General features: G+C 43.1%; 2 protein-coding genes across 7 annotated transcripts in view; both read left to right on the forward strand.

The window, feature by feature from the left end:
- The window catches only part of BAZ1A (bromodomain adjacent to zinc finger domain 1A), a 64,258-nt gene extending 58,147 nt beyond the window's left edge, over positions 1-6,111 (forward strand). For all 5 annotated transcript variants that reach the window (XM_068192928.1, XM_068192927.1, XM_068192929.1 and 2 more), the window contains 5 exons: positions 69-292; positions 1,547-2,016; positions 3,032-3,174; positions 5,251-5,338; positions 5,857-6,111. In XM_068192928.1, coding sequence (XP_068049029.1) covers positions 69-292; positions 1,547-2,016; positions 3,032-3,174; positions 5,251-5,338; positions 5,857-6,047 — 1,116 coding nt within the window. In that variant the 3' untranslated portion in view covers positions 6,048-6,111. The remainder of the gene's footprint in view (positions 1-68; positions 293-1,546; positions 2,017-3,031; positions 3,175-5,250; positions 5,339-5,856) is intronic.
- An 11,993-nt stretch (positions 6,112-18,104) lies between these two features.
- CFL2 (cofilin 2) lies at positions 18,105-23,836 on the forward strand. Of its 2 annotated transcripts, none has more exons than XM_068192932.1 (4): positions 18,105-18,263; positions 19,700-20,007; positions 20,104-20,180; positions 20,272-23,836. In XM_068192932.1, exons 1-4 carry the CDS (start codon positions 18,261-18,263, stop codon positions 20,382-20,384), a joined length of 501 nt encoding a protein of 166 aa, XP_068049033.1. In that variant the 5' UTR covers positions 18,105-18,260; the 3' UTR covers positions 20,385-23,836. The 2 variants fall into 2 exon arrangements, with proteins under 2 accessions (XP_068049033.1, XP_068049034.1); XM_068192933.1 differs by lacking the exon at positions 18,105-18,263 and adding an exon at positions 18,386-18,409.
- Positions 23,837-24,669: the final 833 nt, after the last annotated feature.

Raw genomic sequence — 24,669 nt, forward strand, 5'->3', positions numbered from 1 at the left:
GAATAGTTCTTAAAACATACTTGCATATTGCTAACGCTTTTTCTCTTAATTTCCCCTTCTGTTTCTAGGTCATTCCTGAAGGAGATTGGTTTTGCCCAGAGTGCCGACCAAAACAGCGCTCTAGACGCCTCTCCTCCAGACAGAGACCTTCTGTGGAAAGTGATGAAGAGACTGCTGAACAACTAGAAGGGGAAGAAGAAACAAACTATGATGAGATGGGACAAAGTGAGGAGGAGCATTATGAAGAAGAGCAAGATGAGGAGGATGAATCTCAAGAGGAGGAAGAGATAAGGTAAATAGACTTGTTAAAATGTCACCTTGATCATTATCTGGAGTAACTGTTCACATAAGCATGTATCTTGAAACTCTAGTTTGAAAAAGATGTTTATTTTTAGAAAAATGGCAGCTTGTTGTGAATTTGGCTCTTACCAAAAGATTTAATACTGACAAAAGCTAGGGCTACTGGACTTGGGTTCACTTTTCAGGATAAAAATTCCAGCTTTGAATGTGTGGGTGAGAGAAGGCCATCGGAGCTACAGTTCTGTACAAATACTGTTTGAATGTCAAGAGAGTTTCAAACAGTAAAGGTTTTCTGGAGAAAACTAGGAGTTAATTTTTTGTCCACTTTTGAATTTTGGAGGACTAGATGCATACAGTATTAGAACATTAGAGAAAGCAATCCATCAGAGGCCACATGACATTGGGAAGGCTTGAGGACTAATGCAGTAGTTGTTTAAAAAAGGCCAACAAACAAACCAAACCACTGTTACCCACTGAAAAAGCCCCCCAAAACCATAACTCTGCCAAAACAAACAAAACCCAAACAAACAACCCAGGAAAACCTCCTTGAAAAACAACCAACCAAAAAACACTACACAATCAACTAAATAATACAAAGTGATCATTTCAATAAAAATGTGATTTGATACACATGCCAGCAACATAAAAATTGAAGGAAACTTTTCTGGTCTCAGAGTATTCTTCTTCTCTTTTTTGTACAGTCTTTTGAATTGACTAAAGCAAGGTTATTTGCAGCTCTGACAGTTGAGATTCAGTATGCCCTCAGGAAATAAATTTATCTCTGGGATCTTGTCTCTCCGCTGTAAAGGGAGTCTTGAGTATTAGTTATAAACCCTGACCAGAGCTTAATTCTTACAAGTAGCATTGTACAACTGCATTTTATTTATGTGGCTGATAATAATGTTCAGAAATCCTAGTAGTTAACACTTGCTGTGAGAAATAAGTGATTTAAAGAAATTGATAGCTGGTGCTCCAGTGAATGTATTTCTGTTGCATAAGCTGCAAAGGTGATCAGAATTCTGAGCATTTCTTTAAGGTATGTACTCTACATAATATTTCATTAAGAGGCCCCAGAGGAGTATTTAAGATAACAGTAATTATGGGTGACTGCATCAGGTTGGTTGCAAGGCAGCTGCTTACCAGTTCAACCTTGAATGGCTGGGGTTTTTAAATGCTGAATTAGAAAACTGAGGGAAAAGAGATGAATGGAATTTTGGATAAATAAACATAACTGTTCACTTTGTAGCCCATCAAAGCAAGGAAGATCTCAGGTCAAGTTTCCATTAAAAATGAGAGCAGCCAAGCTCAACAATCCGTTCTCAAGTCAGAACAGCCAACGTCAGGCAAGATACACTTCTCGGAGCCAGCAAATTGAATCTTCATCGAAAATTACCAGAAGGGGTTTAAGAAACATAAAATCAGCCTCTTCACCAGTGACAAAGCCCACTTTAAGACTTAATAGCCGAACCACTCGTCAGAGCCAAAGTTCATTACAAGCAGATGTTTTTGTGGAGTTAATCGGTCCTCGAAGAAGACGAAGAGGAAGAAAGAGCGCTGATAACACACTGGGAAACAGCCCTTCCAACTCTCTTGGGTTTAGAATTGTTGATCCTGCAGATCCCAGTGAACAGCTTAGGAAATTTCCAGTTTCTGCTTCAAAGGTTTCTCTTCCTGTTGCTGAACCCAAGAGAAGAGGCAGAAAACGACAATCTGCAGGTTAGAGAAATATGTTTATCACAGCAAAATCCACATTCTGTTCCTTGCTAAAATATTTGTGTGGTAGAGCATGGAGACTATAAGTAGTGGTTGAAGGCAGTTTTTCTTTCACAGTGACAGAAGTGAACCTTAAAATTTTCAGCCATCAGATTTATTGTATCTATATTTGAAATTTCATATTTGCACACAATATGCTCTATAAGTGGATAGAAAATTTGGAAGTGCCTTAACCCATGCAAATGTTTACTTGTAGCTTTTATGATTTTATTTTATTAAAGAATTAAACAGTGAAGAACACAGATAGAGGGAAGGTAGCGAAATTGGGAATATACACACAGAACAAGAAACTGCTGCCAGAAGAAAAAGCTTGTCTGCCTGGTATAGGGCTAACAGTGTCCTTGCTTGTTAAGGTAATACTTTGATGGTAAGGAAATACTTGGAAAGATACAATACCTTTTAAAAACAAAAAGGACCCAGTGTGAGACTGAAGAGTGTAAAAGAGCTTGCACTCCAGTGTAGCAGCCTTGTATTCTTCATTGTTTCTGTCACTATTCAGAATTTCTGAGCTTTTCCTTTATCTACCCTGCTGACTACTCTTGAAAGCAGATAAAACGTGTCTGAATAGAGCTTTTGTGAAAGTAAAAGTTTGGAGCAGGCAGCTTATTCTGGTTTTTCTCTAACAGGGCTTTTCTTCAAGTGTTTAACAAATTGTTTTAAGATTGAAATCAGTGAAAAAAAAATCATGTCCAAAATTAATACAATGGAGGAGGCACCCAGCTAAGGCCTGGTACTTAGCATTTTGTATGCTAAGAGAGACATTTTAGTAGTAAATGACAAGACTGGAATATAGTTAATACTTTAGGCCAAACTACATGCCTTGTTCTTTTAAATTACAGTTTTAGTACCCCGAAATAATGGTGTTTCAACTTTTTTTAAAATTTATTTTTTAAATTTTATTTTACTTATCAGGCTTTAATTTTTATCTGGTGGGGTGTTGGGTTGTCATTTTTTTCAGAATCATCTCCTCCAGTATTGAACAGGAGAAGTTCAGGACGTCAGGGCGGAGTCCATGAACTCTCAGCTTTTGAACAGCTCATAGTGGAACTGGTGCGGCATGATGACAGCTGGCCTTTCATGAAACTGGTTTCCAAAATCCAGGTAACTGAAGAGCTGTAGAGGGAACAGTAATGGCTGAGAGTATTGCTTGCTGCTGGTAAACCTTGGGAATTTACAGCATGGTGCAAACAGGGGGATAGAGCTAAGCAGTGGGATTCAGGAGAACTCTTCCATTTCAGCTCAGATGTTTGGTGCCAGAAATAACTTCTACAATTGGTGTGGTACTGGCAAAATTTTAAATACACTTTTCATTAGGCATATTAAAATATGAAATGCTTTGGTTTGAAAAAACCCAACCAAATAATTAGAGGACACGGCTGCTACAGGTAAACGTGTGGTTATTAATTAATTAGTTGAATTAATCTTTAATTTATGCAAAGACCTTCTGAGAAGAGACCTGCAATAAATAATAAGATAGAAACAACTTCACGCTGATCTTAAAAATATTGCAGTAAAAAGATGATTCTGTAGCTTCATTCTTCATTTCCCTCTTGTTTAAATTGCAAAATACTGGATGATAATGTGGGTACCCAAAGTAAGTGCTGCTCCAGAGGTTTTTACTACAGCAAAACTTCCCAAAGCTGCTTTCTGCAGGCTGCACTGGCTTGTCCGTTGTAAGGCACTGCTGGAGCTATCTGACCCTGCCAAAGTGCCTGTCCTTTCCAAGCCCTCTGGGGCAACTCTGCACAGGCATTCTTGAGGATCTAGCGTTTGGTGTTTAAGAGCTCTGCTAAAATTAGCAATGATAGCTGTTGAATGAAGACCTGAAACACTGAATTCAGAGACACAAATAGTTGGAAGGATTAATCTAGCTGGACAAAGAGAATGATGTACAAATGTGAATGAACAAAGTAAGCGTAGAGGAGGAGAGGAATTTGGAATGAAATGGAGATTACTGACTGCCTACTAGAGTATTGGAATTATGTTGGGAAGGGCAAGAATCTGGTGAATGCAAGGAAAGCTGGAGAATTTAACTTAATTTTGATGCTGAAACTAAACTGCTAGAATTCAGTGCATTCTGGTTTGCCTGAATCAATCACTAAGGGATAGTCTCTATACAGATGGAAGGAGAAATCCATACCTGACCCAGATTTTCTTCATCATTATAGATATTTTGGTTTAAATTTTTAGCTGCCTTTAAGACAATATAAAGAATACATTGAATGAGCAGTGCACAGCAAGCTGGAAAGAGAAAAATACTTTTCTTTTTAGTAATTACATAAATAGTGCTCCTAAAGGGAAAGGAATGAAAAACACATCGATTTAATTATGTTTCTCTACTAATTCTTCCTTTAGGTTCATTTGCAGGTTGCACTTGATCTAGAGTACAATTACAGGCCATAACCAAAAACTTGGTTTTAAAACATACATGATAGTGCATGCGGGTATCTCTCCTTGGAGGAGGGGAAGCCATGTTTGGATCGGATACCTTTTCTTTTACTTCTCCCGCCCCACTTTGTGAGACGGTCACCCTAGACTTGGTGCTTACTGGGATTCAAAATTGGGTCCAAATGATGAGTACTCTTACAGGTTAGGCAGTCCTTTTCCTCCCCTGACTCTTGATCCCATGGACGTTGTTCTGGAGTGGCGGTTTCTCTCTGGTACTTGTGTACAGTCTCCTGCTTGCTGCTCTTCAACACAAGTAAATGGGATCTCTGAATTCTGAATGAATACTGGTGGAGTCAAAATGGTTATTACTCATGATTAAAGAGCTTTAAACATTGTAATATATTACAGGAAAAATAAAAAATCATAAATATTGGAAGTAATTTTTGTGCTTGACAGATGGGAATAGCTCGGACAGCATAATGCTTATCTGCTGATGCAATTTTCTTACAGTTGTTCACAGGGCAATTAGGAGTAGATTTATTTATTAAATTGCTGGCTAATGTTTGTTGTAATCTGCTACTTGAATGATGGGAAAAAAAAAAAGCAGTGCCTGAAAACTAGTGTTCAGTTCAGGGTATGAAGGTAGTTGTGTAGGACTCCTCTGTTTATTTAAAAGCAAAACATAAATGCTTTTTGCTGATACATTAAAGCACATAATGTTTTACATAGGCAGAATTTAAGCTTCCATTTGTTTGTCCATGAATCTTGTTTGGATTTTTTTTTTTTTAGGTACCAGACTACTATGATATAATCAAAAAACCTATTGCCTTAAATATAATCCGTGAAAAAGTGAATAAATGTGAATATAAGTTAGCATGTAAGTATTATTTATTGAAAGGGTTATATTGTACCATGTTCTCTCACTTTTAATGCTTGACCTAAAATAGAACTGTGTTGAATGATTAGAAAGCTGAAATTGTGTTTGCTTTGGGGTTTTGGGTTTTTTAAAAGAGCTGTTAGTAATATTTTTTTAATAAAATCTGTTGAACATAGTTCCTTTCCTACTAATGTAAGAGATAAGAAATGGGCAGCTATAAAACTTCTGGTAGTTCTCAAGCCTTTAATATCAATGAGTGACACTGATGGAATAATTAGAAAAGGTACTGTTGTTCCTATCTCTGATTTGTATTTCCTGTATTGATATAATCAGAGAAACTGAAGAATGTTGACACGGAACGGCACCGATACAGTGATAGAAACTTGACAGACGTAAAGACACTTCTGTGTTGCAGCTCTGCATAGGATCACTGTACTAATTTATTGGTGTCATACTGGTTTGTCAGACTGCTGTCTGATGACTTGAAACGTGCTAAATTACTTTATTTTATTCCCTAGCTGAATTCATTGAAGATATTGAGCTGATGTTTTCGAACTGCTTTGAATACAACCCTCGTAACACAAGTGAAGCAAAAGCTGGAACTAGACTTCAAGCTTTCTTCCACATTCAGGCTCAAAAGCTTGGACTTCCAATCACATCTGGTAACGTGGACCACACCGCTCCCGCGGTGAAGAAGTCACGAATCTAACCTCTGCCTTCCAAAGGATTTTTGAGGGAATTTATTACATTCATTAAAATGGATTGTTAAATTACGCAGTCGTCATGTCTATTTAAAGCAATAACAACTGTTTAACCACCTTGAAGTGTGGCCTGCACTATATTCTCAATATAATATTAAGCACTCAGGAGAATGTAGGAAAGATTACCTTTGCTACAGTTTTATTCAGTGTCTGATAATTTTGATAGATGTACTGGATACAGTACTGGTTTACAGAGGTTTTGTACATTTTTATTACATTCATGTGTCCAGATATCTTCCAGAAGTACTTTGTTTTTTCCTGCACAAAATAACATTGTTTCATCCTCTAGATTTTGTAGGAGCTGTGGTATTGAGGGCTTTATCAACTCAGAGAAAATCTTCTGCTGTAGCACAGTTGAAGAAACTGTGTGTGTTGTTAAAACTTGTTTGAGTATATCTTCTCAACACTAATGAGTACAACTGCATATCTTTTCAAGTACTGTACCAGTGCTGGCTGGAGGTATTCGGTCTGAGTTTATTAAGTAGATATTTATTTAGCATTCAAAGTAATTTGTGAATTTGTTTTGTATTTATAAAATTTGTACTTGGGGCAAAAAAAAAGTCCCATAACTTTTTAAATTTTGGAGGGTGGGGTTTTGTTTGTTTGTTTGTTTATTCCCCTCTGACTTGATGATCAATCAATAAATACCTTCTCGTGTCCCTGGCAGTTCTTCTAGCAATGAGTAAATTTGCAGGACTGTACTCTTGAATTTCTACATTCAACTTTGGAAGTGTACAAATAAAATGACACATTTTTTCAAAGTATGTTGAGCTTGGACATCCTCTTGAGTTGTTACACCACCTTCCCATTAACTTACAAGGACAATTTGCTGGAGGCAACACAGCAGAATCTGGTTCCCATATGGGTATCCCAGCCAGCACTCTGGGCAGCTGCAGCCACTGTGATACCTGGTCTCTGAGGGATGCAAGTGTCCCTCAGTATGTACAGTGTAACTTGAGTAGCGTAAGTTGTATGAATCTTTAATTTGAATCTCTAATGTGTAAAACCTCAGATTTGTTCAGTTGACCAGCAGCTTCTTTAAAGTATCCTTAGTATGCTTGATAGTTTTATTTTCAATATTTATTAATTTAAATTAAGCTCAGTTTGAGTTGATAGGTTTAAATCAGTCATGCCCTCATGGAGATATGCCATACTTCAAGAAAAAAGTAGGGAGTGGAAGTTTGAGGATAGGAGGGAGTGGTAGGAAAAACTGAAACATGAGGCTTGCTGCTGCAGCATCTTTTCCCCCTGTGTTTATGCAGCTTGTGTTAAAGGGTTAAAACCTGAATATGCTCCTAACAATTACTTGCTGTGTAATTGTGGGCTTTCTTTGGCTGCTGTAGTGCTTACCTTGCCTTAGAGGTGGTGAGAATGGGCGTTCTCTTGAGTTGAGGGAATGGGTGGCAGTGGATAGGAGACTGATCAGTTCAAAGTGTTGCAGTTGTGGGCTGGGTTTTTTTTTTAATAATTTTTAAAAATCATAAGAGCGAGAAGGAGGAGGATGTTGTTCAGAAATGTTTGCTAATACTTACAAGTTTCTTTGGAAGCTTTCCACAGAAAGCTGTCAGTTCAGAGCTGACGTCTCTGTCTAGATTTATGAGACATTTTTTGTTCCCAGAAAAGAAATGCTCCCAGTAAAGAATGCTAAATTCTGCAGGGAATATGAGCAGCAGAAGACTTGGTTGCAGGGTATAAGTTGTGCTTGATACCCTTGCATCTGTCCAGTCCTGAGAGCCTGTGAAAGTCCTGACTGGTAGTTGCACAAACAGTTGTGCTTGTTCACATGAATAATCCCCATTGACTTGAATGTGAATACATTTTGAGGAGGGGGCACAGTGAGCTCAATAAGTCTATCTGTGGCAGATGTAATTTAAACAATTTCTGTCCCAAACCTGCTCCCAGCTGTCCATTCCTATCACTCTTTTTCCAGGGTTACTTCCTTCAATAGCATCCCCTCAACAATGCAGCTATAATTTTGGATTTGGATAGAGCAAGTGGGAACAGTCCAGCCCAAATCTCTGCTTATGACAATGGTGTTTGTATGCTTGTACTCAGTAAAGTTACAAATTTCTCTTTAAGTTTGCGAGCCTGAGGCCTCACTTACATTGCACTGAAGGTGAAATACAGGAGGTACTATTCTGCTTTGAACTGCTGTGCTTAAAATACTCCTGTCTGCTGTATGTGCAGTTCAGCTCTGATTGTCCTTGGCTTTAGTGGTGCTCATGGAGCATGAACCAAGTTCCTTAGAGCAGGCTGCCTGGTTTGGTACTTTCTTTGAAGCTTTTTCAAACTTCAGTGATGCTTTTTCTGAGCTATGTTAGGATAGCTTTCTTATGGCCTTTGGGAAAAGGAGTTACTTCTCTCTCCCTCCTTGTCTTAGGGGCTGAAATATTCATGCTCCTCATCAATCTTTTCCCCTGATCAGCCATCCCACCTGACATTACCATCAGAGTAAGATCTGTACAGTATCTGCCAGGGGCTCCAAGCAAAAGTTTTTCATGAAGGTGTCAAAATGGATAGGGTGAACAGCTTCATCTTGGATTCAGACTAATGAGGTTGTACCAGACTCTTACAGAAAACAGGCAGTAGGCTTCATTGAGCTTCAAGTGTAGCATCTGTCCTCTAAGCATTTTAACAAGATGCAACAGTGAAAGTCTTGCCTTCTTGGTTGCTCCCATAGATCTTAGCCCTGGCATGTATCCGGATACTGCAACACCAGCTGCTTTTCCTGATGTGCACATTCTGCCCCTTTCATTCATGTCAGAGCTGAGTAACTGCCCTAGGCAATTTCTTCTGATGTTTTTTTGTACATGACTCTTCAACAGCCATGGGACCAGTCCCTTTGGGTTCCCAACCCAAAGGATTCTCTTGTCCAGGAAACACCAGCATTTCCTCAAAACCAACTTGCTCACCTCCTGGCCACCACATGCTACAAACATGCAGAAGACCAATTCCTGCAGTGACTGCTGGTACTAGAAGCAGCCCTTCCTACCCAAGCAGGATGAGGTCACAAGGAGAAGGCCACTTCAAATGCTGGCTGATGCCTTCTGAGGTGGTTGCAGTCAAGCTGATACTGGCTGTTCATGTTTAGGTGTCAACACCAGTGTAGCTAGGACTTGTATCAAGTGCCTTCACCTGTATTAGGAGGCAGGTGATCACCTTGACTGGCATATCCAGTGTCAGATTCCTTCCTGCTGGAAGGAAGTCTGATTTCTGGAAGCCTGTAACAATGCTGGAAAGCCTGTGTTGCTTTGGTCTGGCAGCCCACATGACAGATGTGAGCTAGCACTCTTCTTTGTGAGGGGTTTGAGCTGGGGACGGTGCCCCAGCACCCACTAGTGGATGGCTCTTTTCTGGAGGGGTGAGGTTTTAAGCACTTAGCACAGAGCACTTAAACATTAGTATTAACAATAAAAAAATATTATCTTGCATAATCTTAGCAAATATGGGCATTAGAAACCAGTATGTAGCAGCTGAAAACCAGCCTGAATATATAGTTATAGGGAGGCAGACCCTGAACAGCCCCACTCCACTCACTGCAGTCACCAGCTGCCCCACAACCAGCTGTCCCTGCATCTGTCACAGTGCAGAAGTGAAGAGCCTTCCATGGACACGTGCAGGGAGCAGGTCTCTGGGGACAGCTGACTGTGCTGGAGTCGTACCCAACACCATGTTTGTGCTGCACTGGTAATCTGGTACTTCAGGAATTAGGAGATTACACTTGTGGTTTATGAATCATTGATGTAACCACTGAGTTAACCCTTACCCTGCAGCAATCTTGACTCTTCCAAGTTTTATCTGTTTGTATTCAATAAATAATATCTACCACTGGTCACATTGCCTCTTGGTGGTCACTGCTGTAACTGATCACAGCGGTTCTAGATAACTCTTCTTGAGGCTAGCAAGAACTCTTTCTGAGGACTATTTCTACACTGTGTAAAAACTCCTCAGAGACTCTCCAATTACCACCAATAAGAAAGCTTCCCATTTCAGGGCACTCAGGTTTGAAGATGATGTCTGGATGAAGACTGATGCAAAAAGTAAAATAACTTGTGCTGCAAATCAGAAGAGTTATAAAGACAGGTAAGTAAATTGATTACCTTGTTTCCCAATAGGGATGCTGACATAGCACCATCCCTAAAATGTGTTTGTGTATTTGTGAATGTATGTGTATATGCTTAGGCAAAGTTTGGGATTTTTAACTGCTCTAAGTCACTGACTATTAAAACGATGGTTATCATTAATGAATCCTAGAACTTAGAGAATGGCTTGGGTTAGAAGGGACCTGAAAAAATCATCTTGTTCCAACCCTGCTGCCATGGGCCAGGGATGCTAGACCAGGATGCTCAGAGACCCATCCAACATGGCCTGGAACACTGTCACAACTTTTCTGGACAACCTGTTCCAGTGCTTCGCTAACCTCACAGTGAAGAATTTCTTCCTCTTACGTAACCTAAACCTGCTCTCTGGTAGTGGGAAGCCATTCTCCCTTGTCCTGTCACTCCATGCCCTTGTAAATTTAAAGACCTTCTCCAGCTTTCTTGTAGGCTTCCTTGCAGTGCATTAAAATGCACATTAATACAAGCTACACCTCAAATGTTCTTGGGGCAGAAAGCCACAGACTGCATGTGTTTTCCAAAAAGTGCACTGACATCATAATATATCAGTTGCCTGGATTTATAGTGCTTCTTTCCTGGAAAACTGCTGAGATTAAATATAATTTTTCCAGTGCAACTCAATTTAAAAATTATTTTTAGGGGTGAAATAAGGAAAAAAAAGTGTTTCCTGGGTCTCCAAAGACAGTGCTGTATCAGCAGCTGCCCTGTGAGTGGCTCTGGGTACGCAGCAGCCAGCCAGGCTGGAGGTGCTCAGCTCACACGATGTCCCACAGCCTTTGCCAGAGGGGGGAGAAGGCAGCAAGCCCCAGCATTCTGCCAGCGCCTCCCTGCTTGCTCACAACGTTTATCCAGCTGTTCAGGTCACTCGCTTTTGATGAGAGAAATGTTTGATTGGGCCAAGTTTCCTACAAGGATGTTACATGACAGCATACTCTCCAAAACGCTGGCCGATGGCCATGGAAGATCAGCTTTCACTTCTGTCTTCTCTGCTGTTGTTCGTCTCTTTCCTTAGATTGATTTCAAAGAACCATGAAAGAAAGGGTCTTTATTTGATTAACACAGAGCTGCTGCACCAGCACTGTATCACAGCATTGTGGTCTGGAGTTATTCTGGTGCTTGTGCTACCTGGTTTAACCATGCCATGTGGAGGGACTGAAAATGGCATGCTTGTCCCAGAATTTCCCTGTAACAAGGTTAGAAGGAATCCTCTACAAGGATTACCTTGCTCTGCTAGGATAGCGCCCAGTCCAACTTCAGCTTTGTCAATTTGCTAGCCTTGTCTTACCAATATATTTAGGATTTATATTGATAGTTCCTAGGTTAACAGTCCTATAATAATGTGTATTATAATCTACGTGCTTTCCAATTTTTCTCCTTCAAGCACCCTATAGATAAAATTAGCTTGGAGAGGAAAGGACTTTGAAGAGACAGGCAGTGCTGTGGCTCAGCTGCTGTGAATTCTGTGTTCAAAATGGCAGAAATGGGAGCCAGGATGCTAAAATGTTTGGGGTTTGGATGGCAGTTCTGCATTTGACTCTGGGCAACATGGGGCTTCATAGTTGCTTTTCATGAGCATTCCTGTGCAGATCCCACCATCAGTCACATGCTGGGCTCTGCAGTCCTGGCACAGCTCGTGAGCACTGCTGTCACCAGAGGACACTTCTGCACTGACCGACAGGCCCCACGATCCAGCAATGGTTATAAATATTCCTGGGACTCAGTCATCCTAAAGCCCATCCTCAACCACCAGAAAGTGATCTCAACTCATGTATTTAGCATGTTAGGCTTAGCTAAAGTTTTATTTTTAGATTGCTGTCTGAAAAAGAACAACTTTGTGGTTTTAAAAGGCACTATCAACTTTTTAAGCACCATATCTTGTGAGGGGGCTTTGAAATGCTTGAATAGGTTTAGGCAGTGCATCTTTTGTTTCCATAGCTGTTGCTTTTAAGGGGTTTCTTAGAACCAACCCTTGGGGTCAACCTTCAACAAACAGAATTTCCTTTCATTCAGATGCAATGCTGCAAACTAAGTCCGAGATCTGTCTGGAGCAACTTTAAGAGTATTAAAACTCCAGAACCAAAAGTGTCTGTCCTCCTTTTTGTCCAACTTTTACAACTTCCAATCTAAACAGGCCATATGAATTAATCTCTGCTATCTTTGCACTTTAGTCATGGCTTCAGCTATCTCCTGGAGAGTATTTGATCCTTTACTGGTGATTCTTTTTTGTATTTAAAGGATGTCTTTTTAAGTCACACCTGCAATACACAGAAGTGCTGGTCATGATTAGAAACAGTCCATTTTCCAAGGACCTTATTCCAACGTGATGACATAACCCCAGCAGGAAAAGGTTAGTAGCAGAATCAGGCTAAACCTGGAAGACTTGGGATTAATGCCTGAAATATCTGTACAATCTGTGTACAGTACTGCTTTGCACTTGTCCAGGCACAGAAAAACAAGGACTCCTTGTCCCACCAGGAACCCTGGCTGTCTCAGGGGGGACTTTTCTGTAAAAAAGAACATAACGAAGTTGAATCATTATACACATTATGTGTCAGCCAGCCCCAGTAACTCAAAGGTCTGCACGCACGTATCCTAAAGGAAAAGAGCTTTTGGAAACCATTGCCACCTTTTCCTGGAAGTGCACCAGTTTAAACTGTGCCATCTGCTGAGATGGCTGGCTGTATCCTAACTTTTGGCAGATGTCCTGCAAACCAGGCTGAGGCTGTTCAAGAAATGACCCTTTCCAGCTGTCATGCTCATCTGCTGAGAGAAGTTGCTGCTCTGTGGCTCAACAGGTTTTCAGAAACATAAACAAGATGAACTCACTGCTAAGAGAATTGTAGATGTGCACTTCAGTAGCACTACTGTTGTCCTTGCTCCTTCTTTTTGTAAGATCCACTATATTTAGATACTAAATATAATATAATATGTAATAATAGAATATAATTAATATAATATTGTGAGCAAAGAACCAACTGTTGAGCCACAACACAGAGTAAGGAAAGAAACCACACTTTTATCTCTGTTCTGATTTTAAAAAGAAACAAAAACTTCTGCTTCTGTGTTGTGGTAAGTCTACTAAAATCCTAGCATAAGAGGCAGCAGAATTTGACTTTCTAAGCTTGAGGATAGAAACTTGGAGACTGACAGCATATGGACTATCGCTCATTTTGTAAGACATGGGGAAAGTGTAAAAATTGCTGAGTGCTATTTATGCGTGTGCATAGCAAAAGGACACTGCAGCAGTTGGAGACATTTTGTAGGGCATACAGGAATTACGAAGGCTATCAGGATAAACAGTAGCTATTTCTTCTACTGCTACAAATGTGTAAACCCTTGTAAGAGTCGAATATGTGCTAATTATGTAAAGGTAATTTTTATCTGTTTTATTAATAAGGCTGAGCGAAGTGTCCCCGTATTTTAAACTGTAGGGGAATTTTTTGTTCTGTTCTGCCATTGTTTTTCGTGTTTTTCACAGGACAAATTTTTATTTCCTTTTTTTTTTTTTTTTTTTTTTTTTTTGCTGTGTTTAAATACCATCCCTAACATGATGTCATCACAAGACAACATTTTAATTCAATCTCTCTTTTGCTGTCCATTGACGGGCCCGTGGCTGCCCGGCGTTGTGATTCAGTGACACGTGTGACTTACCAGCACGGCGGGAGAGGGGGAATTCCACCCTGCCCCGAAAAACATGTGCCTGCTGCTCCTCGAGCATCCCTGCTGGGCTTATGCTGGTGCCGCTCCCTGCTGCCTCCTGCCTGCTCTTCTGGCATACGGCCATCAGGTCAGCTCGTCCAGGGAACGCGGATGGTTGACGAGCTTTGCAAGCGTGGGGGAAAAAGGAGCTTTTCCTCAGCCGTGTCCCTGAAGGCTGAAAAGGGCCTTCCCCACTTGGCAGGGGAAGAAGCCGCCTAGCCCGAGTGAAGCACCACAGCGCTCAGGCCGGCATCGCCGTCCGGGGACCGCGCACGCCGCCTCTCCCGGCGCATCCCCTCGCCGCAGCCAGCAGGGCGGAGGGGAAGGCTCCCGGAGCCCCGGGCGGCGTCTGGGCAAGGCGGCGGGAAGGCAGGCAGCGCTCCCGGCCCTGGGGCAGCAGCTGGCAGGCCGGGGCTGCGAGGTGGCGGCAGCGGGAGCAGCCGGGCCGTGACTCCCGCCAGGAATGTCCTGGCACGGGCGGCCGCGGCTCCCGGTGAAGGTGACGCAACGGGCTCGGCTCGCCCGGCCCCGCTGCGGGCGGAGCCCACCGGGCGTGACCGGCTCCTCGGCAGCCAGCGCCTCGCCCGCCCGCAGCCCTGCCCGAGCCGCCGCCAGCTGCAGCGAGAGCTCGCAGCCCCAGAGGGAGTTTGGGACCGCACCGGTGGACGAGGCTCCGTAAACCAGCAGAAGAAGGGACCCGTGAAAAAGGGATAGCGGAGTCTGGAGCTGCCCTTATGGGGCTTGCTGGGGATCCGTGCCTCACGCTAGCGCACGCACGCTGCCCCTCGCTTCAGGCTCCTGGAATTAGCTCACAGGGAGGCACTGCAAGTCTTCCTAAATTGCAGCAAAATCGTGCTAGGATCCACAACTTAAGAGTCAAATATATTTATTGTTGGGTGTTTTTTGTGGTTGGTTTTGGTGGTGGTTTTTTTTTTTTTTTTTTTTGTGGGGGGGGTTTGTTGTTGTTGTTTTTGTTTGGTTTTTTTTTTTTTTTTTTTTTTTGAGGAATGTATCTGCAATGTAAGGAGAGAGAAAAACTCAGTGTTAGCATTTCACAGCTTTTCTCTAATACTGTCTAACATTAACAAAAGTGAGACTTTGTCTGGCTTTCTTTGCACTCCCACTGAAAATACAGAATTGTTAGAGGGAAACCTGATATTTTGCAGGACAGCAAAGGGGAAAAAGAAGTATCCTGAGCAAGAGATCTCATCATACGCAATTTCCTATGGATTTTTCTCCCTTGACAGGTTGATTTTTTTAACTGAATGGTATTATGAATCTCTGTTATTTCAGTGTGCATCTAAGCAAGTTTCTCTGCTTTTCCTTTCTCTCTGCTTAGTCCTCTCAAAGGTAATCTGGCTACACCATAAGAGCTCCAATGTCCCCTAGCAGAAACCAACAGGTTCCTGAATTGGACTAGTAGACATATAGCCCACTTTCTTTTATCTCAAATGGATTATTTTATAAAATTTAATTACTAAATTAAGGATCTTAATTACTTTTGTGACCTCTATTCTTCTGTCAGATTTAACTCAAACAAGCTAACAAGTTAAAAAGTTGCTGAGACAAGGACTAGCCCAAGTGAGAGAGGAGATGCCTGAGGAGGCCAAGCAGAGGCCTTGCTTCCCTGGGAAATGAGGCTGAAGCAGCTCAGTGAGGATGACAGAAAAGCAAATAGGATGCACAGCAAGGAAGGACAGTGATACCAAAGAGCTTCAATGCATAAGGCAGCTTAGTCGATTATAATAATTTCTCACTAACGAGCACCCAGGAGCTGAATCCAAACAAAGAGTGCCTCCTGCTTCACAGTGAGTCATTGCTTCCATCCACAGAGGGCGAAGGGAGCCTTGGAGGGCTTCCTCAGAGGCATGTGCTCCACAGAGGGTATCATTCACAAAGCTTTTAGTGCTGCTGCTGCTGGGCTCTGTGAATCATTGGGCTATTTCGGTGGTGCCGGGTGGGATGCAGGTCTTGTGGCATACGGGTAGTGAAACCCGATGCTTCCTGAGTGCAGTGAGATGCCGAAGTGAGGAACCAGCTTTGTCTGAGTGTGCTTCAGCAATAAGATTTGCTTGGTCATTACTGCTTTTGGCTGGGTACTGGCCATTTCTGTGGCCTCCAAAGTTCACCACTGGGTTCTGCCACAAATTCCTTCTCTGATCACTGCAGTCACCAGGGGTACAAAATTCATTTCCTTGAAAATGAGAAGGCCCTTTCTGTTTACCTGTGACCTGTTTTTCACTGCTAAGAAATGCTCTCAAATTCTAGTTAACTCATTGCTGTGTCAGAGATTTCTGTAAAGTCAGAAAATACTCCTCCTTCAGCCTGAGCTGCTTCTGTACTCTGATGACTGCCAGGTATCAGTCAGTGATGAGCAGCAGCAGCAGCAGCTCTTAGTGCCTGGATAGCTCAAGTAAGCACCTTGTGAGATGAAGAGGGTAGCAAGCACTTCTAATTCATTATTCGGTTTCCATGGTGTTAAAAACAGAGGGTGAGTCATGCACAGTTTTGCAGTTGTCATCCCTGGAGCACCTATCCAGCCACGCAACTCCGGAGCTGGTAACTCCACACCTTTCATTTTAGGAGCCTGGGATATGCAGTGCAGAGGCTCCATGTGGGTGGCTGAGGGTGCTCTGCAAGGGCATGAGATTAGGGCACTCACATACAGCAGATTCCTGGTCTTGTGCACATGTTAGAAGAAGTTTGCTGAGCCCATGGCAGCAACCGTGGTCAGTAGCACCAGAGGACGTACTGCACATGGGCACAGCTACATCTGCTTGCCAAATATACAATTATGGTACTCCTTCCTGAGTCCCACATTGCTGGCACTTGCACAGGCAGTAAAAGTACCCGAGTGGCCATCATCTGGAAAAAAGACTTGAGTCTTTTTGAACAGAGCTCAGTGGCAGCAGGACGTCCTGAATGTGTGGCTGTAAGGAGCTGAGAGGTAAATATAGCTCTGGATTAGTGATTCCAAGGTTGATGGATCAAATTTTGAATATTGATGATGCAAATCAGCCTTGAATTCTGCATCCAGAGGGCAGGATATACGCAGAGGGCTGGGTGTAACTCAAAAAGTACATTGGAAACATATTGTCTCAGCTAGCAACACGGTAATGTATAGTAATGAGGAAGGGGGTTGGGGGAAGACAACTCATCCCTCACACAATACAGGATGATTATATGAATACATATGTATCTAAAACACATAGAGGGATCTAATACACATACACACATGCTGACAAACGCTGGCTTGTCGGTTTCTACCACCATACTGGTAGCAGCTCAAGTGTTTGGGGGAGAGAGAGCTGGCTGGTCTCAACGCAGGCTGGAGACTCACAGGTACAGCTCCTTGAGGTCCTCAATGTTTAGGATTTCTGTTTTCAGACACACCAGTTCAGGGTGCAGTCACAGGACTGAGAGTCCTCTTGTCCACTTGGATGGGCTAGAGATAAAATGTTTGTTGAGATAAAATGTGTTTGTTGCCCTGTGCCTGAAGCCCTGTACAGCTCAGCATGGAACAGTAAAACACTGTTGGGAGAGCTGTCCTACCTTGTTTTAAGTCATTTTCTCATCTTTTAATGCACCTTCCGCCCTACGTGCTGCGTCCCGCCCCACGGTCTGAGCAGCTCTGCCAAGACCGCAGAAAGAGCAGTCTTTGTGCCAGGCCCTTTGTACCCAGGGCCTTTCCCTGCACAGCCCGGGGCGGCCGCGGCAGCAGCACAACCCTTCGAGCGGGGACACGGCGGCGTGGCACACGGGAGCGGCACAATGCCGCCTGTGCCGACTGCTGGGGCGTCAGCGGGCAGCCTGACAGCGCCCGGCCACGAACCGTGAACAGGGGGCAAACCCCTTAGAGCAGCAGAAAGCGCCTCGGCCAGGGGAGCAGCGCCGGGCGGTGCGGGGCAGGGCGGGCGGCGGTGGCTGGCTCAGAGCAGCCGCGCCGCCATCGTGCCCCGGCCTGACGCTGGTGCTCCGAGCCCAGCGGAGGGGCTGCATCGCCCCCTCAGCAGCCAGCCGGCCGCTGCCGGGCCCGCTGAAGGGGCCGCCCGGGACTGCGGAGCCCAGGCCGGACACCCGCAGTCCGGCGTCGACGCTGCCTCCGCCGAGCGGGCCGCCGAGCCCCGCCGCCCGCGGGCCCTACCCCGCGGGGGCCGGCCCAGCGCGGCCCGGCGGCGGCACGTGGTGGCGGCGCGGCCCATGTGACCGGCCCTCCCCGGCCGCTGCGGCTCATCCCCCGCCCGGCCGAGTCCCCGCCCGCCTCGCCCCCAGCGCAGCGCAGCGCTCTCTGCGTGCAGCAGCCCCGCACCGCAGGCAGCCGCCGCCGCCCCGGGACCCGGCGCCATGGTAAGGGCGGTGCGGCGTGGACGGGCGGGGAGGGCGGTGCGGGCGGCTGGCGCGGCCCGGCGGAGCCGAGCGAGGCTGAGCAGAGCAGGCCCGGCCCGGCGCGGCCCCGCGGCCTCCGGCGGCCATTTTAGCCTAATTTTAGCCGGGTGCGGGGGGAAGGGGACGCGGGAGCGGCCGCGGGGCAGCTGCGGGCGGCGGAGCCGGGGCCGGGGCCCGGGCCGGGGCCGGGGCCGAGCGGCGCAGCGCTCCCTGCGGCACCGCCCGGCGTGCGAGTACGGACGGTGCGGTGAGGGGCGGTGGGCGAGGAGAGAGGGGTTCCGCACTCCTCCCTCGGAGCCGCCGCCGCGGCCGCCTGCTGCCCAGGCCCGAGGGGCGGCCGGGAGCGGCCGTGTGGGAGCGCTGGGGCCGGGGCGGGCGTGTCGGCGCGCAGGGACGGAGGGCGCGGGGCGGCGGGGTTCCCTCCGTCCCCGCGAACAAAGCGGGGAGAGGGCCGGCGGCGCCCCCGGGGACAAAGCCGGCGGCTCCCTGCGAGCCGCGCACCTGCCTTCCCTCCCCGGGCAGCCTGCGCTGGCCGCGCCTGCCTCGGCAGATGTAATTGCTGGAGCGAGAGCAAGGGCGCTGCAGATGGGCTGAGCTCGCTTGCTCACTCGCAGCGGGGTTTGCTAAATTATTTTCATTTTGCCTCGAGCTCCCCGTTTGCCCTGCCGGTGTTTTGTTTCCTTGTTTGTTTAGGGGCTCTTATTTTGAGTGGCTTGCGAGCTATATGGGGAGCTGTACAATTGTAATCGGTATTTTTATATGAACGAAGAGCAGTCAAACAATACTCCCGCAGCAGTAGGAAGTAAAATTCGGGAGTTCTTAAGGCGCGGTGTTGAAGCTGACACAATGCAGAAAACATTTCTGCTGCTTGTAGAGCCTTACCTCACCCAACAAAATGAGAGTCATGACAGTGCTGGATGTGAGCTGCTGCTGTAGTGTTTGCTCTACTGAAAAAAAAAGCCAACAAAAATCTACCCACCAAAAACCCCACCCCCTCCTATCCCAACCGAAAATTACAAACTGCTCTCCTATGTCCCGTTCCTACCCCCTCATCGCTCCCTCTTCCCCTCCCCCCAAATAAGCCAAAAGCATGATAAGGTAAAGTAAAACTGTTCGAGTGGTACAGTTGTATGACTAGTTGTATGAAAGTGCTATCCAGAACTGCAGCTGAAAATGCTGAGAGCTACAACAAGAAACTACTGAATACACGCCTCCTTTATATTCTCTGCTCCAGTCCTACAAATATTACTAAATTCATAGTCCGTTCAGGTTGAGTATGGTATTTTTATTCTTACGGGGGCAGACAGACTTCTTTATCTAGCACTGTGGGCTATCATATTTTTCTAGTGAGTGTTAATTTTTGCTGTTTAAATTATTCCTTTGATCTCATTTTACAGGCTTCTGGAGTAACAGTGAATGATGAAGTCATAAAGGTTTTTAATGACATGAAAGTAAGGAAATCTTCAACCCCAGAAGAGATTAAAAAAAGAAAGAAAGCTGTTCTCTTCTGCTTAAGTGATGACAAAAAACAAATAATTGTAGAGGAGGCAAAGCAGATATTGGTTGGTGACATTGGTGATACCGTGGAGGACCCCTATACAGCCTTTGTGAAGTTGCTACCTTTGAATGATTGCCGATACGCTTTGTATGATGCCACATACGAGACAAAGGAGTCTAAGAAAGAAGATCTGGTATTTATATTCTGGTGTGTGAAAGCAAAGCTTGCTGTTAGAATTGAATATTCTGGAGCTACCACTGGATGACTTCGTAACTGTTTTGTTGTTGGCTTTTTTCTTTAAAGGGCTCCTGAAAGTGCACCTTTAAAAAGCAAGATGATCTACGCAAGCTCTAAAGATGCCATTAAAAAGAAATTTACAGGTATGGACCTAAAGATGTTTTTCTCGTTAACCACTGTGCCATTTAGATGTTGAGGTTCTCACAAGTACATTGTTGTCCATCTGTCTTTCAGGTATTAAACATGAGTGGCAAGTAAATGGTTTGGATGATATTAAGGACCGTTCAACACTTGGAGAGAAATTGGGAGGCAACGTGGTAGTTTCACTTGAAGGAAAACCCTTATAAAAAGACAGACAAGTGCCATCTGGATCTAAGGAGCTTCCATTTCTGCAGCTCGTTCAATTGGAATAGTATTAGTCTCCCCATCCCCTCCCCTCCTCAAAAAATAAGTCCCTTCCCCACCGCCCTGAAGGAGATGTCATTGTTAAGCAGTCTACCAGTGGTTGCCATTAGACTGTTTAATCCTGGTAGTTTTATGTAGGATTCAAGGAATGCTTTCACGTCATACTCTTGGCCAAAACTGACGTTGCAGGCATTCCTTGCAACATGTTCAATGAATGTGATAGTTAATGTAAATAGTCTAGCAGACAGCAAAGGGTAAGCTAATCGAATGCCTTGAAAGTATTGTCCACTGGTCGGATGGTAGACTCTCTACAGTATTACTTACAGTTGCACTTGATTGCAGTTCCATGAGGCTCTTGTGCATTCATACACCTCACCTGCCTTGACAAGCCTATTTTTGTGACATGGCAGCACACAACACTATGCATTTAAAGCACTTTTTTGTAATATGTTTGACCTGCCCCCCCCCCCCAAGGAATGCCAATTAAGTTGCTGTAACTGTGTCATCAAATTATTGTAGTACCTCAGTTTCATTCCTGTTACATGCATATCTTTATAAATGAAGTAGCTGTTACGATGCCTTTCGTTTTCCATTGAATGTACACTACTGAACAGGAGTAGAAGTTATCTGTTTACCATATGAGTCTTGAAACACTAAAGTTTTGTAAAACATCAGTCATGGTGGCAATTTCTGTATTAAAAAGAGCCTTAAATGGAACATTGTTCTTTGAGATCAAAAACTGGCCACGTTGCAATAAAACTTGTGGCTTATTACAGAACGTTGCCTTGTTTTCATTGGAAAATATAGTTTTTAAGTGTTTAAGCATATTTCAAATAACTTCTGTGAAAAGTATTGTAAAGGTAAACAATCATTAATCTCATCTTGAATAATGCAAGTTTTTAATACTGATTTAGGCACTGCTTTACAATACTTTGTGGCTCTGTTCTGGCCGTTCAATAAAGGACCTGCTCCTAGTTTACCGTAAATTAAAGAAGCTACCACTACTGGAGACCATTAGTTCCATGAAACACTTGTGTCAGAAACTTAAAAATACAAAGTAATTAACCATGCAGTGTGTTTTGTCCCTGAATGTTCTTAAAGTTCTACATGCTAGAGTAAAACCTTGCACGAGTTTTTACAGCTTGCCGTTTTTCTGGGTAAGATGATGTGTAATGGCAGTTACATGCAGAGTATGAAGCGGGGAAAAAATTCTTGTTTCTTGAGTGTTGAGTGTTATAGTTAGACTGACTCAGTACAAGAATTAGCCTAAATGAACTGTTCTCCTTGTTAGCTTCTATGTAAATAGAACTGGAAAGTGTTTGCCACTACTGAGGCTTGCATGGGGACGTGTTTTGGCTGGGAGCCAAATTATGCTCTCCTTATAGAGAATTTGATCTGCTCTGTGTGAGCAATCCTCCGTTAGCCAGAGCTATTTATGGCAAACACATGCTTTTGTATCTTGTCATCGTTATCCACAAATGGCAAAACTGGACATGATTCTCCTGGTATGCATAAAGGAGCGCTGTTAGGCAGCCACTGGCAGCTGAACTGTACATGCTGCTAGAAGGAATGCTCTTTTATCATTACCATATTTTAAAAAGTGGTAGAGTAGAACTGTGGAGCTTTTAAATGCAGGCTCTTTATGTTCAGTCCATTTTCAACAAGGAAGCAGATACTAATTCAAATACTTTCTCTTTTTCCTCCCCCAATAGTTTAAGCAACATAGTGGTATTGTGTTTAGGCTTTCTTGTCCTGTAGAACTTTAAGACTTCATTTCAGGCTCCTGGCTATCCCTATGACTTGCACACTTCATTGTGTTTGCTGTTCTATGTAGACTAAACTTTACTAGAATTTAAGTAAAAAGGCATGATGACCACTGACTTACTAAGTGTATTAATGAGTCTTGGTTTTGTTCTACAAAACTCTCCTTTCAGGTACCTTTTAAGATTGCAAAGTAACTGATGGTATGCATGTTGTCTAGATGAAAAAAAAAAACCCACAACTTCTTATTCCTCAAAATAGTCTATTTCTGATCATTCATGTTGTATGCAAAGCCCAGTTTAGTGTAAAGATATTTGTGCTTTATGTTTAACTTGAGTTCAGTACAGTAAAATGAAATTACATTTTAACTGATTTTTCACAAGGAATAAATTGTTTCTTTAGAAAAAGCCAAAACGGGAAATATTAATTTTTAATAAACCATTTGAATTTTCATTTTAGACAGTAAACTTTTTTTAAGGAGTATCATGTTTAAATTTATTGTTTGTCTCTGCTGCAGTTCGGAAAAATGTCTGTAGCTTCTTAGTTGAATATTATAGGTTCCTTTTTTTTTTGTTTTGTTTTTTTTAAACTAGTTTAGGTGTATGTTCACTCAGTCTAACTAGCTATGAAATTGAAGCACAAACTGTCTTTATGTAAGATTCCTACCAAATTAAAGTTTTGGATCCAAAAGGATCAGCCTGCCTTCAGTTTGTTCTTGAAATGAATGACTGACTGATGTGAGGTCCAATTCAGATGGCTTACTTTAAAAAAAAACAAATAAAAAAACAAAAACCAATAAAGTGCTACAGAACTGTTACTGTTTGAATTATAAAACAAATGAGAGACAGCTGGCATCTGTTCCAAAATGGTTTGTCAGCTGTTGTTTTCTGTCATTATGCAAAATGGTGAGGGCCTCATTGTGATCGAGGAGTGGAGGAGAATCCTCTCAAGTTGAGTATCTTCTGTGTATCTCTGTGTAGACGTGACTTTTGGATATCTTGGCTTCAGTTATTTTATTGATAAAGAAATGTTAAATAAATTTTTCATGAGAGTAGCTTGTGCAGAAATGGCATTTTTCTTCTAAAAAAATTCAAAGCCAGCAGTTTTGTTTGATTTGGTAAATCCTGGAAGATGTATAGATAGATGGGTTTGATTTCTCTGAAAAGGGAAATCAGTCCAAGACTAGAGTGTGTCAGTGAGGTTTATGCTTGTGGTGACTTTAGAAGTGCAAAGCTTAAATTTATATGGACTTGAGTGTAAAAAGCACTCCTCATCAGATCATGAAGGGGAGTTTTGAGTATGCTCTGTTAAACCCAAAGTGTTTAGCTAAGTGGAAGACTTTTCCTTCTCTACCATTCCCTCAGAACAAGTGATGGAATACAGCAATTGCCACAATTTGATAAGCTTTACTCTCTTATGCCAATTCCAGTATAAACCAAATTTTCATGTCTGCCTATTTTTTATAAACTTCTGTAAGTCCCCTTTAGTTTGTGGTGGCGAGTTAATGATTGTAGAGTGAAAACACAGCACTAATGGTGGATCAAAGATCATCAATGTAGCACCTGTCTATTGAACTTCTTTGAAATATTTCTGATTTTGAAAACCTGGTATAAATAAAATTAATTTAAATGTCTTCAGTTGTTGAGTTTGTTTGTGTGCTAGACAGCACCTACGCTAATCACTTTGTTGTCTTTGGACTGGGAGCAGCCCAGATACTGTGAGAGAAGTTGTGGAATACCCGGATTTTTTCTAACAGGTTTCATCTGCTGCCCATTGAGTTCAATATCCAATGGTAGCAAAAGCCAGCACCAGTGGCTCTGGAGATGGATATAAAGAAATTTTTAGCGGGTTGGTTCTAGATAACCTTTTTCTTTTGTTGGATCCCAGCTCGTGTGTTCAGAGAAATAGATGGCTTTTATATAGCAAATGTAAGAAGTATATTTACACTGGCGAGTCATTTCTAATACAGGGAAGGAAGTGAACTGGTGTAGTGTGAAAAAACTGGCTCCATGAAGAAAGATCAAAATATTGTTTTGGTATCAGTGGCATCTCTATTGTTAATATAAGATTTCTTTGATCTGGAAGAGTTAATTTTGTAAACAAAGCTGTGAAGAAACAGCTTCGCTGGGCTCTCTGGAGAAGGCAAACTTTTAACAACGTGCACTAAAAAAACCTTTACTGTTTCTCTAATATAAGCCTTCTCTATGACTGTGGGGAACATACATAAGAATGTGCATTAAAAAGAATGAAAGGTTTATGAAGTTTTTAAATAAAAATTACTGTTTGGTTTAAAAATGTTCTGTTTTGACAAAATTCATATCCAGTGCTTGACCCCATTGAATTTGGACATTTTTCTTCTCACCTCCCATGCTGTTGAATCTGCAATAATCCCCATACATCTTACTCTTTCTTGCATTACTTAGCTATACATTCTACTAGTAACCTCTGAAAAATAAATACAGCAGT

Source organism: Anomalospiza imberbis, chromosome 6 (assembly GCF_031753505.1).
Source record: "Anomalospiza imberbis isolate Cuckoo-Finch-1a 21T00152 chromosome 6, ASM3175350v1, whole genome shotgun sequence".
NCBI lineage: Eukaryota > Metazoa > Chordata > Aves > Passeriformes > Viduidae > Anomalospiza > Anomalospiza imberbis.

What these genes read in the sequence shown, in the direction of transcription:
- CFL2 (XM_068192932.1), top strand. An exon ending in GATCTGGTATTTATATTCTG is followed by an intron (nt 20,008 to 20,103) that starts GTGTGTGAAAGC and finishes TTTTCTTTAAAG; the next exon opens with GGCTCCTGAAAGTGCACCTT. An exon ending in CATTAAAAAGAAATTTACAG is followed by an intron (nt 20,181 to 20,271) that starts GTATGGACCTAA and finishes TCTGTCTTTCAG; the next exon opens with GTATTAAACATGAGTGGCAA.